The sequence below is a fragment of the Saccopteryx bilineata genome, chromosome 9, assembly GCF_036850765.1.
Source record: "Saccopteryx bilineata isolate mSacBil1 chromosome 9, mSacBil1_pri_phased_curated, whole genome shotgun sequence".
Taxonomy (NCBI): domain Eukaryota; kingdom Metazoa; phylum Chordata; class Mammalia; order Chiroptera; family Emballonuridae; genus Saccopteryx; species Saccopteryx bilineata.
In genome coordinates this window covers 70618520-70632965 of record NC_089498.1, presented here as the reverse complement: position 1 = coordinate 70632965, position 14446 = coordinate 70618520, and the positions used below count along the sequence as shown (strand labels likewise).

The 14446-nt window shown below is 38.9% G+C and overlaps 1 protein-coding gene across 2 annotated transcripts in view; it reads left to right on the top strand.

Moving 5' to 3' along the window:
* The window catches only part of DNA2 (DNA replication helicase/nuclease 2), a 53718-nt gene extending 39680 nt beyond the window's left edge, over window positions 1-14038 (top strand). Inside the window, exons 15-21 of one of the 2 annotated variants that reach the window (XM_066242606.1) lie at window positions 2368-2561; window positions 2650-2739; window positions 2822-3026; window positions 6748-6837; window positions 7427-7609; window positions 10702-10848; window positions 11954-14038. In XM_066242606.1, coding sequence (XP_066098703.1) covers window positions 2368-2561; window positions 2650-2739; window positions 2822-3026; window positions 6748-6837; window positions 7427-7609; window positions 10702-10848; window positions 11954-12022 — 978 coding nt within the window. In that variant the 3' untranslated portion in view covers window positions 12023-14038. Of the gene's footprint in view, window positions 1-2367; window positions 2562-2649; window positions 2740-2821; window positions 3027-6747; window positions 6838-7426; window positions 7610-10701; window positions 10873-11953 lie in introns of those variants that run through there. The other variant, XM_066242605.1, reaches the window with a different exon arrangement.
* The last annotated feature ends 408 nt before the right edge of the window (window positions 14039-14446 follow it).

Genomic DNA, 14446 nt, shown 5'->3' with positions numbered 1-14446 from the left:
TCATTCCTGAATGGTAGTTTTGCTAGTTATAGCATTCTGGTTAGATAATTCTTTTCTTTTAGTCCTGGAGAAATCTTCTGCTACTTTCTTCTGGCTTCCATGGTTTCTGATAATATGCTGACATTTGAATTAGACTGTTTCTCTGTAGCAAAGGATGATTTTCTCAGGTTGCTTTCCAGATGTTAATTTTTAGAAGTTTAATTATGTTGTGTTTGGTAGTGGATTTTTTTTCTCAGCATATTAAATCAATACATTTAAAGTCTCTTGCCAAACTTGGGATGTTTGTAAGCATGATTTCTTCTAGTATTGTTTTGAGCTCCTCCCTTTCTTTTAGGACTGTTAAGGACATGAATGTTAGATCTGTTGTTGTGTTCCACAAGTCCATAAGGCTTGTTTATTATTACTTTTTTTTTTTAGTAATTTCTCTGTTAATTAGACTATAGTTTCTATAAAGTTAAAAATCTTTTCCAATTACACTTGACATTCAATCTTTATATTAGTTTCAGGTATATAGCATAGTGGTAAGAAATTGACATAAACTACAAAATGATACCCCAATAAGCCTAGTATCCACCTGACACCATACATAGTTATTACAATATCACTGGTTATAATTCCTGTAATTCCTATGACTATTTTGTAACTGCCAATTTGTACTTCTTACTCCCTTCATCTTTTTTACCCAGCCCCCTGATCATTTCTATTTTTCTGTGTCTCTTTTTACTGATTCTTTCTTTTTCCCCCTGATTTTTTGAAATTTTGGTTATTGTATTTTCAGTTCTAAAATTTCCATTTGGTTCTTTTATCTTTTTCTTTGACAAGACTTTCTATTTTGTTGAGACGTTTTATATTTTTATTTGATTCAAGTGTGTTTATTATTGCTTATTGAAACATTTTTATCATGGTTGCTTTAAAATCTTTTTCATATGATTCTAATGTCATCTTGGTGTTGGCATCTATCGATTGTCTTTTAGTTTGAGATTTTCTTTTTTTTTTTTTTAGTTTGAGATTTTCTTGGATCTTTATATAAAGGTTGATTTTTTTTAAAAAAATTTATTGATTTGAGAGAGAGAGAGAAAGGATGGGGTGGGAAATGAATGGGAAGCATCAACTTGTTTCTCAAATGTGCCTGGACTGGGCAAGTCCAGGGTCTGGAACTGGTGACCTCAGGATTCCAGGTCAACCCTTTATCCATTGCGTCACGGGTCAGGAGAGTGATTTTTAAATGAAAGCTGAGAAGTTTTGTGTTATATTATATAAAACTTCTGTTTTAGGTGGCTGCCTCTGACACTACGCTGGTAGGACAAGGGGTTATACTACCTCATTACTGTCAGGTGGGATTTGAAGTCCAGATTCCCCACTCAGCCTTTTTAACATCCAAGGTGGGGGCTCCTTACTGCTGCTGGATGGCTGTGGAAGTCCAGGCTCCCCACCGGGTTTCCACTGACATTGCGTGTGTGTGCTTTTTACCCGCTAGCAGGGATGAAGGTCCTGCTTCTCTGCTTGGCCTTTCCTGACACTATCCTGGTATGCTATTGGGGAGTCTTTTTTTTTTTTTTTTTTCATTTTTCTGAAGCTGGAAACAGGGAGAGACAGTCAGACAGACTCCCGCATGCGCCCGACCGGGATCCACCCGGCACGCCCACTAGGGGCGACGCTCTGCCCACCAGGGGGCGATGCTCTGCCCATCCTGGGCGTCGCCATGTTGCGACCAGAGCCACTCTAGCGCCTGGGGCAGAGGCCACAGAGCCATCCCCAGAGCCCGGGCCATCTTTGCTCCAATGGAGCCTTGGCTGCGGGAGGGGACGAGAGAGACAGAGAGGAAAGCGCCGCGGAGGGGTGGAGAAGCAAATGGGCGCTTCTCCTGTGTGCCCTGGCCGGGAATCGAACCCGGGTCCTCCGCACGCTAGGCCGACGCTCAACCGCTGAGCCAACCGGCCAGGGCTATTGGGGAGTCTTTTTATAACTCCTGGACAGTTGAAGTCTAGCCTTGCCATTCGGCCTCTGCTGGCATCGGTTGAGGGTGAGGCACAGTTTTTTCCGTGGTGTTTGGCTACAGTAGAGTGGTTATTGTATAAGTTTTCTGTCTACTAGGCTTTCCCTTTTCTGTTTCTTTGGCTTTTGTTGGAGCTGTTTTTGGTCTGCAAATTTAAGAATTGTTATAGTGTCTAGAAAATTTACTTGATTTTTTCAGTTTGTAGTAAAAATTAATTTTTTTCGCATGCTATGTCTCAGGATTAAATAATATTGGGGGATTCTGTTATTGGGGACAGAAATCTTTTTTATATCTTTTCATTTCAAAAATGGGTAAAAGAAGTTGCATTTCTTGAACATATTAAGTAATTGATCTCTTTTGTTTGTTTTTAGCTTATAGTTGCAACGACATGTATGGGAATAAACCATCCAGTATTTTCTCGTAAAGTTTTTGATTTTTGTATTGTGGACGAAGCCTCTCAAATTAGCCAGCCAGTGTGCCTAGGGCCACTTTTTTTTTCACAGAGATTTGTGTTGGTGGGGGATCATCAGCAGCTTCCTCCCTTGGTGCTAAACCATGAAGCGCGGTAAGCAGACATCGAGGTTTTCACTTTAAACTAGATCCTTTTTAGGGACAGTTACAGTATACTGATCAGCCTGAATTTATGTTGACAGAGCTCTTGGCATGAGTGAAAGCTTATTCAAGAGGCTGGAGAAGAACAAAAGTGCTGTTGTACAGCTAACTGTGCAGTACAGAATGAACAGGTATGTGTGATAGTTATCTATGAGTGATTTTCATGTTTGTTTTCATCCACCGGAACTAAAATTATTTTTGTAATTCCTCCAGTAAAATTATGTCCTTAAGTAATAAACTGACATATGAAGGAAAGCTGGAATGTGGATCAGACAAAGTGGCCAATGCAGTGATAAACCTACCTAACTTTAAAGATATAAAACTGGAACTGGAATTTTACGTGGATTATTCTGAAAATCCTTGGCTGATCGGAGTATTTGAACCAAACAGTCCTGTTTGTTTTCTTAATACAGACCAGGTATAAAAGCAAACTTTTTTATTTGTTTTTCTCCTTTTATACTCTTATTAAAATCCCTCAGTTTTCAGTAGCAAATGCTTTATTGTAGAGCTTATTAGTTAAAACTGGTATATTCTTTCTTTTTTTTTTTAGTGATACAGAAACAGAGAGAGGGGGACAGACAGACAGGAAGGGAGAGAGATGAGAAGCATCCACTCATAGTTGTGGCACCTTACCTGGTGTTCATTGATTGCTTTCTCATATGTTCCTTGACCAGGGGGCTCCAGCAGAGTCGGTGGCCCCTTGCTCAAGCCAGTGACCTTGGACTCAAGCCAGCCACCTTTGGGCTCAAGCCAGCGACCATGAGGTCATGCCTCTGATCCCTGTGCTCAAGCTGGATGAGCCCATGTTCAAGTTGGATGGATGAGCCCATGCTCAAGCCAGTGACCTCGGGATTTCTAACCTAGGTCCTCAGCATCCCAGGCCGACGCTCCATCCACTATGGAACCGCCTGCTCAAGCAAAACTGGTTTACCTCTTGTACACTTCTGCAGAACAAACACAAAATATTTTTTGTAGATCCAGTATCACTGGGAGGAGGTTTTTCTGAGGGTTGGTAGATATCAAAATTGACTTTTAAAGTAGGAAAGCTACAAAGTAAACTCAAGTGTATAATTACTTTTTTTTTTATTACAGAGACAGAGAGAGTCAGAGAGAGGGATAGACAGGGACAGACAGGAATGGAGAGAGATGAGAAGCATCAATCATTAGTTTTTTGTTGCAACACCTTAGTTGTTCATTGATTGCTTTCTCATATGTGCCTTGACCGTGGGCCTTCAGCAGACCGAGTAACCCCTTGCTCAAGCCAGCAACCTTGGGTCCAAGCTGGTGAGTTTTTGCTCAAACCAGACGAGCCCGCGCTAGAGCTGGCGACCTCGAGGTCTCGAACCTGGGTCCTCCGCATCCCAGTCTGACGCTCTATCCTCTATGCCACCTCTTGGTCAGGCTATAATTACTTTTATAGAGAAGAAACTAGCATTAATACCGTAAAAGGGTAAGTTTACAAATGGATAAATGATACGATAAATTTTGTCCTTTTAAAGACTTTAACTGGGCACAATTGAGCCAAAAGTAAGGTTTTCCATATACCTCCCGACCCCATATATGTACGTAAAAACTTTACAAACTTGGCATTAAACAAATATCTTCACAAGGACTTTAAATGACTTATTTCTAGGAACTAAGAACAAAGTTTTGACCATATAGTCCTACAGTTTGTTTTATTATTTATTTATTTATTTAAGTGATTTATTGATTTTAGAGAGTGGAAGAGAGAAACAGGAACATCTATCTCTTCCCACATGTACCCTGATTAGGGATTGAACTCATAACTCTTGCACATCTAGACAACCCTCAACCAATCAAACCATCTGGCCAGGGCCTATAGTTTGTTTTATATAATGATTGTCAGCTCTGATTTAGAAGTCTTTTATATAAGTTCAAATAAAAATATAGTGGCCAATTATATGTATGCTTATTACTCTAAAATAAGTCATTTGTTATTAAGATGGATAGGTTTAGCTGATTGTTAAAAACAGGGCCTCACCTGCATAACCTGATGGAATTCTCATTTTCTTGGATTTTGCCCTATTTTAGGTTCAAGAATTAACACCTAGGGATCCTGCCAAGATGGCTTGGTTGGATGCTTGGAATATCGTCCAGATACATAGAAGTTACCAGTTTGATCCCTGGACAGGGGGATCGATTGTTCCTGCCTCTTTCTCTCTCTCCCATCTTTTCTTTCTCTAAAAAAAAAAAAAAAAGAAAAGGCCTGACCATTGGTGGTACAGTGGATAGAGCATCGACCTAGGACACTGAGGTCTCAGGTTCGAAACCCCGAGGTCACTGGCTTGAGCACAGTCTCACCAGCTAGAGCATAGGATCCCTGGCTTGAGCGTAAATCATCAAGATAATTCCATGGTCACTAGCTTAGCTTGAGCACCCTGGTTAAGGCATGTATAAGAAGCAATCAGTGAACAACTAAAATGCTGCAACTACAAGTTGATGCTTCTCATTTCTTTCCTCCCTCTCTCTCAAAAATAAAACTTATAAAGAATATATTTTAAAAATATAAAAAAGTAGCCCTGGCCAGTTGGCTCAGTGGTAGAGCGTTGGCCTGGCATGCAGGAGTCCCAGGTTCGATTCCCAGCCAGGGCACACAGGAGAAGCCCCCATCTGCTTCTCCATCCCTCCCCCTCTCCTTCCTCTCTGTCTCTCTCTTCCCCTCGCGCAGCCGAGGCTCCATTGGAGCAAAGTTGGCCCGGGCACTGAGGATGGCTCCATGCCCTCTGCCTCAGGCGCTAGAATGGCTCTGGTTGCAACGGAGCAATGCCCCATATGGGCAGAGAATGCCGATGGATCCCGGTCGGGCGCATGTGGGAGTCTGTCTGACTGCCTCCCTATTTCCAACTTCAGAAAAATACAAAAATATAAAAATAAAAAAAAATAAAAAAGTAGTAAGAATAACATTTCATTATAAAAAAAGAATGCCTAGCGGCATGCAGATTCTGAAAAATTTATTCAAATAAGGTGATTTAAAGCACAATTCCAGTTTAATAGTTATAATTTACAGTTATTTATCTCACCAATGTTTGTTCAGTTTATTTTTGCTACTCAGGTTTTCTCTTTCTTGGCATCAAGGTTCCAAATACGCTGTATTAAAAATAAAAATAATCAAGGTTGCCTGACCTGTGGGCACAGTTGATAAAGCATCAGTCTGGGAAGCTAGGGTTGTGGGTTTGAAACCCTGGGCTTGGGCTTGCCCGGTCAAAGCACATACAAGAAGCAACTACTACAAGTTGATGCTTCTCATTCCTCTCCCCCTCCTTTCTCTCTCTCCTTTCTCTATAATCGATAAAATAAAAATCTAAAAAAATAATCATCAAAGTTAGTTAGGGATATGTAGAAGCAAAAGAGTCCTTGAAGAGTTTTACTGGATATTCTAGAACTTGGAGAACATTTTCTGTTCCATTATTTGTATAAAAAGCAACAGAGCCTCACCAGGCAGTGGTACCATGGATAGAGTTTGGCCTGGGATGCAGAGGACCCAGGTTCGAAACCCCAAGGTCACTGGCTTGAGTGTAGGATCATGGACATGACCCCATGGTCAGTGGCTTGAGCATGGGGTCACTTGCTCTGCTGTAGCTCCCTGGTCAAGGCACCTATGAGAAAGCAATCAATGAACAACTAAGGTGCTGCAACAAAGAATTGATGCTTCTCATCTCTCTCCCTTTCTGTCTGTCCCTATCTGTCTCTCTCTGTCTGTCTGTCTCTGGCTTAAAGATAAAAAGAAAGGCAACATAAATTGGAAACAGCATAGATATTAAAGCCACGTCTAATAAGTTTTGATTCCTAGTGTCATGATTTATTGTGAGACCTTGAGCAAGTCACTTTTTTGGCCTCTCATTTCTTAAAATGGGGATAACAGTAAAACATGAAATTCAGTGTGTGGTCAGCTTTCACAGAAATTTTAGTCTCATCTGTGGCATGTTTAAAATAGTTGCCTCTGGGTGGTTTTCTGAAATTGAATAATCTTATTCATTTTTGTTAATTCTTTTACCTGCAGCTTTTAAGATGAAGAAATTTTCAGCTGTCTCCACACTGGCAGTACAGTTCCTATAATGAGCTGTGTTCTCTTAACTTTAAACATTGTTTTATAAGCGGGTGCGTGTTTTTCTATTTAGGTTCCAGCACCAGAACAAGTTGAAAAGGGTGGTGTGAGCAATATAACAGAAGCCAAACTCATAGTTTTCCTGACCTCAATTTTTATTAAGGTAATTTAGAATTTTATTTTGAGAGCCAATTAGTATTCACAATATAATAGAATGTTAGGATGCAAGGAAATTAAGATGTAGTAGCATTTACCCTTGTTAATTGAGATAACAGGACTGAAGCCTGAGTATTTTATTTTGAGAAAATTTATCTCTGACATGTAATTTTTTATAATGACATTTTGGGTTTCCTTTTAAGGTAACTTTTTGTAACATCAAATAATTCTGACTGTGTCAATATAGGGAGTATGATTGGGGGTTAGAAACTTCAGTGTGAGGGATAGCAGAAAGTGGAAGGTATTTCTTTATACTCTATGGCAGCACTGTTCTAGTGGCATGCAACCCATTATACTGCCTTGAACCTCTGAAAATCAAAGGAGTAATATTTGAGGTAATTATCTCATCCCGGGAAGTGTCAATGTTGATTTAGAACAAATTCAATCATTGTATTTACTTCTTATGTTAGGAATATGTATTGTAAACATCAGTTGGGCACATTATGTAGTAAACATTTAATTTAATAAATTTGGTAGGGCTTAAATAACAAAAATCAAGATTTTAAAAATTTTACATTGTGTCCTTTTCTGTTTAGGCTGGATGTAATCCTTCTGATATTGGTATCATTGCACCATATAGGCAGCAGCTAAAGATCATCAATGAGTTACTGACACATTCTTCTGTTGGGATGGTTGAAATTAATACAGTAGACAAATACCAAGGAAGAGACAAAAGTATCATTCTGGTATCTTTTGTTAGAAATAATAAAGATGGAACTGTGAGTTAATTGTATTTTCTGTTTATTTGTCTGGGACATGGTTTTTTCCTCTCTTTTTATAAGAAACTGTGGTTAAAAACACAGAATATAAAATTTCCCATCTTAACTATTTTAACTATACAGTTCAGTAGTGTTAAGTGTGTTCACACTGTTGAGCAACAGCTCTCTAGAACTTTTTCGTTTTGCTAACTGAAACACTATACCCATGAATAACAACTCCCTAATTCCTTCTCCCTCCAACCCCTGACAACCACCATTCTGCTTTAAGTCTCTATGAATTTGACTACTCTAGATACCTTAAATAAGTACAGTTATATTTATCCTTTCACTTAGAAAAAAATCCTCAAGATTCATTCATGTTGTAGCATGTGGCAGAATTTCCTTTCTTTTAGAAGCTGAGTAATACTTTTGCATACATATACCACATTTTGTTTATACATTTATCCATCAACAACACACACTTAGGTTTCTTCTGCCTCTTGGCTATTGCATTTGGGGCATTTTAAACATAAAATTTTCCTTTGATATACTTTCAGATTTGTAGATTATTCCAGTTTTTGGGGGGTATGTATTTATGTTATTTGCATTTTTGAAAATTTTTATTTTTTTTAGTGAGAGGAAGGCAAGCAGAGACAGACTCCCACATGCACCTCGACTGGGATCCACTCGACAAGCCCACTGGGGGGGCAATGCTGTGCCCATCTGGGGCCCTTGCTCCACTGCAACTGGAGCCAATTTTTAGCGTCTAAGTCAGAGACCATGGAGCTATCCCCAGAGCCCAGAGCCAACTTGTTCTAATCAAGCCATGGCTGCAGGAGGGGAGGAGAAGACAGAGAGAGAGAGAAGGGGGAGGGGAGGAGAAGACAGAGAGAGAAGGGGGAGGGGTGGAGAAGCAGATGGGCGCTTCTCCTGTGTGCCCTTACCAGAAATCGAACCCAGAACTTCCACAGGACAGGCTGAAGCTCTACCACTGAGCCAACCAGTCAGGGCCTGTGCATTTTTACTTTTTTTTTTTTTTACAGAGACAGAGAGAGAGTAAGAGAGAGGGATAGATAGGGACAGACAGACTGGAACAGAGAGAGATGAAAAGCATCAATCATCAGTTTTTTGTTGAGACACCTTAATTGTTCATTGATCGCTTTCTCATATGTGCCTTCACTGCGGGCCTTCAGCAGACTGAGTAACCCCTTGCTTGAGCCAGCGACCTTGGGTCCAAGCTGGTAGGCTTTGCTCAAAACAGATGAGCCCGCGCTCAAGTCATAGACATGACTCCATGGTCACTGGTTTGGCTGGAAGGCCCCCTGCCCCTGTCAAGGCATGTAGGAGAAGCAATCTATGAACAACTGAAGTGCCATAGCTACGAGTTGATGCGCTGATGCTTCCCAGCCATCTCCCTTTTTGTCTCTCTCTGTCTCTCTCACTTAAAGCTGGTTACCTCGAGGTCATGAATCTGTGTCCTCTGCATCTCAGTCCGATGCTCTATCCACTGTGCCACCGTCTGGTCAGGCCATTTTTACTTCTTGATTAATTTTTTTTGATTATGTGATACCTCCATATGAATTTTAAAATGTACATAGTAAAAAGTTTCTCTTCTATCCTGTTCCTCTTCTATTCAGTTCTTCTCCTTACATCTGTACATTTTTAGTTCTTTGGATAACCTAGAATTTCCTAGGCATATACAAGCAAATGTGAATCAGTATTCATAGTTCTCTCCTTTTTACACAAAAGGTAATATATATATAAGGTCTACCGGAAAGTTCTGTTTGTTTTTGGAATAAAACAAAATACAAATTTTTCTTACCATCAATAAACTTTATTAAATAATATAATTGCCATTATTATTAATGTTTTCTTGCCAGTGTGACGGCAATTTGTATATCCCATTTTCGAAAAATGTTTTATCTTTTGATGCAAAAAATTGAACCAGTGCTTGTTTGATATCTTCTTCATTTTTAAATTTTTTGTCCTTCAAAAAATTTTGTAAGGACAAAAACAAGTGATAGTCGGAGGGTGCTAAGTCCGGGGAATATGGTGGATGCAACAGACATGCCTCTAGCATTTCTTCCTTGTTGAAATTCGTAAAAATTACAGTGGCGTAAATGAACTTTATCAGTAGCCATGGGTACACTATCGCTTCACACATAAGTCTAACGTGAATCAACTTACTTTTAGTTAATTTGCTATGTCAGTATGTATACATTAAGTGATAAAAATAGAGAGGCACACATGCGCCAAATAAACTTGCTTACGTGTCGAAACTTGTTGTGATAGAAATGGACAGAACTTTCCGGTAGACCATATATTATTCTGGACTTTGCTTTTCCATTTAGTAAAATAGCTTAGAGCTCTTTTCATGTCAATGTATAAAAAGAGATTTCAACCTTACTAGATGGTGGTGCAGTGGATAGATCCCAGGTTCAAAACCCCAAGATTTCTGGCTTAAGCATGGACTCATCCAGCTTGAGCGTGGGCTCACTGGCTTGAGCATGGGGTCATAGACATGACTCCATGGTCACTGGTTTGGCTGGAAGGCCCCCTGCCCCTGTCAAGGCATGTAGGAGAAGCAATCTATGAACAACTAAAGTGCCATAGCTACGAGTTGATGCGCTGATGCTTCCCAGCCATCTCCCTTTTTGTCTCTCTCTGTCTCTCTCACTTAAAAAAATTTCATCCTGTTCTTTTGTTGCAGTTTTCCACTATATATACATATCATGGTATTTTTAACTACTCGTTTGGTCTTTTACTGTTTTTATTACTGTTAAAAACAATGCTACAATGAGTGGAAATAGCTCTACTTTTTAGTAATTATTATATGTATTTGATAATTTGAAATTATGGCTAAGATATCACACCCAAGATAAAGTATTTGAAGTTGATATTGCAGGCAAGATTTTCCAACTGTCTAGATTTTTTTAATGTGTTGATGAATCTTTTTGCAATATATCTTTTTAAAAGTAATAAAATAACCTTCCCTGGTGGTCTAGTGGTTAGGATTAAAAATAATAAAATAGTTCAAGACAAATTGTGTCCCTTGCCAGACCAAACTCAAATGTATAAGAAAACTCAAATAATTGAAATTATATTTCTTTCAGCTTGGTGAACTCTTGAAAGATTGGCGACGTCTTAATGTTGCTATAACCAGAGCGAAACATAAACTGATTCTCCTGGGAAGCGTGTCCTCACTAAACCACTATCCTCCTTTGGGGAAGCTACTTTTTCATCTACACGCAGAAAAATTAATATCCTTTTTGTTTTCTATATGATCATATTTGTACTATTTTGAGTACTTTATTTATGTACTTGTATAAATTAAAACTCAGTATCTTCTGTTTTCCATGGGCATATTTCAGAGATATGATTCTATGAAGCAGGAAGAGAAAACAATTCACAGGAAGTAATTTTAAACAAAAAGAATAATGAAGGCAATGGAGAAGGGTAGTTTATGAAGTGAGAATGGAGAAGGAAAGGGACTTGATCTGTTGTCTGATAAATAGGATTCATATTTCCTAGCCACAGCTAGAAAAACTAGTTCTCTCTTCTGGTTCCTCTCAGTCCAATTTATAACCATTTTTTTAAAATATAGGACAAAGCATTATATTAAAAAATGGAAATTTACCTGACCTGTGGTGGCGCAGGGTTAAAGTGTTGACCTGGAACACTGAGGTCACCGGTTTGAAACCCTGGGTTTGCCTGGTCAAGGCACATATGGGAGTTGATGCTTCCTGCTCTCCTCTTCTCTCTCTCTCTCCTCTCTCTCTAAAAATGAATAAATTAAAAAAAAGAAAAATTATTCCTTGTCATATTGTAGTTAATTTTATTTATTTTTTTGTATTTTTCTGAAGTGAAGTGTGGAGGCAGAGAGACTTACGCATGTGCCCCACTGGGATCCACCTAGCAAGTCCACCAGGGGGCGATGCTCTGCCCATCTGGGGCGTTGCTCCATTGCAACCCGAGCCATTCTAGTGCCTGAGGCAGAGTCATGGAGCCATCCTCAGTGCACAGACCAACTTTGCTCCAATGGAGCCTTGGCTGCAGGAGGGGAAGAGACAGGTAGAAAGGAAAGGGGGAAGGGTGGAGAAGTAGATGGGTGCTTCTCCTGTGTGCCTTGACTGTATAGTTAATTTTAAAAATAGATCATCTTTTTAAAAATTTATATGAAGGTGTTAGGCTAAGATACATAAACCTTATTGCTTAAGTACATTATTATCCGTAGCATGCCATAAAAATCTTTGTACTGTTTTTGGCAATCTTGTAAACCAAATACAAAATATTAAATAATAATATCATAAATATTTTTATATGATTCTATACTGTATTAAATATCTCTTCCTTAATTTATTTTACATCATTGATCTTCCATCGGGAGAACACGCAAGTCTTTGTCATATATTGGATGATTTTCAAAGAAGATGAAGTGCTGTTTCCCTTGCCTTTTTCATACTAGCATAGTGGTCTCCTCTATGGAGACCTATTACAATTTCCTATTATTAGTAAGTTGGGCATGCTGTAAAATCAGTGCCTGGTTAGGCTGTGGAGATACAGTGATAAATTTTGTCATAAGGCTATAAAGTGATGTAACTGTTCTCTGTTTAAAGTTCCAGGGTTTTTTGTGTTTGTATACTCTTGTTAAGCATAACGTTCTATCACCATGCAGAATTTGAAATTATTTTTTCAGTACAAGTGTACCTAAAACTGTGAAAAGTGTAAATTTACGGTACTTTTTATGTGCTTTTATGCAACCTACAAAAAATTTAATGAATGTTTACCATCTTTAGAGATAGATTTTTTAAAAATTCTGTGGTATAAACTTTTTCACTCTAAAATTTCAGGATTAATTTGATTTTGTAGAATCTTTTTTAAATGATTTTATTTATTCATTTTAGTGAGGAGAGAGAGAAGTGGGGAGAAGAGCAGAAAGCATCAATTCCCATATGTGCCTTGACCAGGCAAGCCTGGGGTTTCAAACCTACGACCTCAGTGTTCCAGGTCAATGCTTTTATCCACTGTGCCACCACAGGTCAGGCCTGTAGATTCTTTTTTTTAAATTGCATTTTCTTTATTTAAATACAGGTAAAGAAAATTAATTCTTTTGTTATTTGAGCACAATCTTTGGTAATGAGAACATAGGTATGATTTTGTTCTATATTTTGAGGGCCCTGATCCAAAGGCCGTTTTGTTGTTTTTTTCCCCTGACTGTTGCTTTTTGGTGTCAGATACGTTTTCACTTGAAATCTAAGTCTTTTAAATTAGTACTTATAAATTGAGTATTTCCAATTAATGTCTGATTCTCTCTTGCTCTTCCACTTGTTATTTTTAAAAATCTTTTAAATTTATTTTTTGATTGATTTCAGCAAGAGAGGAAGGGGGAGAGAAAGAGAGACAGAGACAGGAACATCAATCTCTTCCTGTATGTGCCCTGACCAGGGATCGAACTGGCAACCTTTGTGCTCAGCCTGACATTCTATCAACTGAGCTGTCTGGCCAGGGTGTATTTATGGATTTTTGTGCGAGAGGAGAGAGAATGAGAGAGAGAGGAACATCAGTCTGTTCCTGTATGTGTCCTGATTGGGAATCGAGCCAACCTCTCCGGCCAAGGCTCCCATTTGTTATTTTTAGTATTCAGTATTTCTAGAGTATATTTTGATATAAAAGAAAATAATTTTTATCCTTCAGAAAAGATCTTTTATTTGCTGAATTGGTGACAAATGAAAAATGTATACCCTATGGGCCTGACCTGTGGTGGCACAGTGGATGAAGCCTCGACCTGGAATGCTGGGGTTGCCGGTTCGAAACCCTGGGCTTGCCCCGTCAGGGCACATATGGGAGTTGAGGCTTCCTGCTCCTCCCCCCTTCTCTCTCTCTCTCTCTCTCTCCTCTAAAATGAATAAATAAATAAAAATAATTTAAAAAAAAGAAAAAAAAGAAAAAAAGAAAAATGTATACCCTATTTTCACCTATTTTTGTTCATATGCCCCGAGTTTTTCCTCTTGTATAAATATGTTTTGTAGCCTAACCAGGCGGTGGCACAGGGGATAGCGTGTCGGCCTGGGATGCTAAGGACCCATATTCAAAACTCCGAGGTCACTGGCTTGAGCACAGGCTCACCAGTTTGAGCACGGGATTGCCAGCTTGAGCACGGGACATAGACATGACCCCATGGTCGCTGGCTTGAGCAACGGGTCACTGGCTCGAGCCCCCCCCCCGCCTCGTTCAAAGCACATATGAAAAAACAATCAATGAACAATTAAGGTGCCACAACTATGAGTTGATGCTTCTCACCTTTCTCCCTTCCTGTCTCTGTCTCACACTAAAAAAAAAAAAAAGTTTTGTTTTGTTTTGTTTTTTAAACAGAATTACCTTAAAGTACTTAATTATGTTTATGGTGACCAATTTTAACCTAAGTGTATCTTCTGAGGGAAAGCTCTCATTTCTCTCAATTGCTCCTACCTCACATGTTTTTAAAAAATTATTGAAGCTTTTATTAAAGTTTTCTATTGTTAAATCTTACTGTGTCAGTTATTAATACTGAATAATAATTAAGTTCAGGGTTGTCCAGCATTTTTTTCTGGTAGTGACAAGTGAAATATTGCTAATGCTCTTAAAAATGAAACCAAGGCATGTTGGCATGAAGATAATTTCAGTTTCTGAGAGTGAGATGAAGAAAAAAAATTTTTTTTTAGTCATTAGTTGCTTCTCTCCAGCAAGCACTGGTTACTGTATACAGCACCCACTTCACTGCGTGCAGGTTTGCACGGCCGTAAAGCCCTGTGAAAGAAGAACCTGAGAGGGAGTTCAGTGTTTTCTGTAATTTGTGAATGTCTTGGTTACAAGATTCTA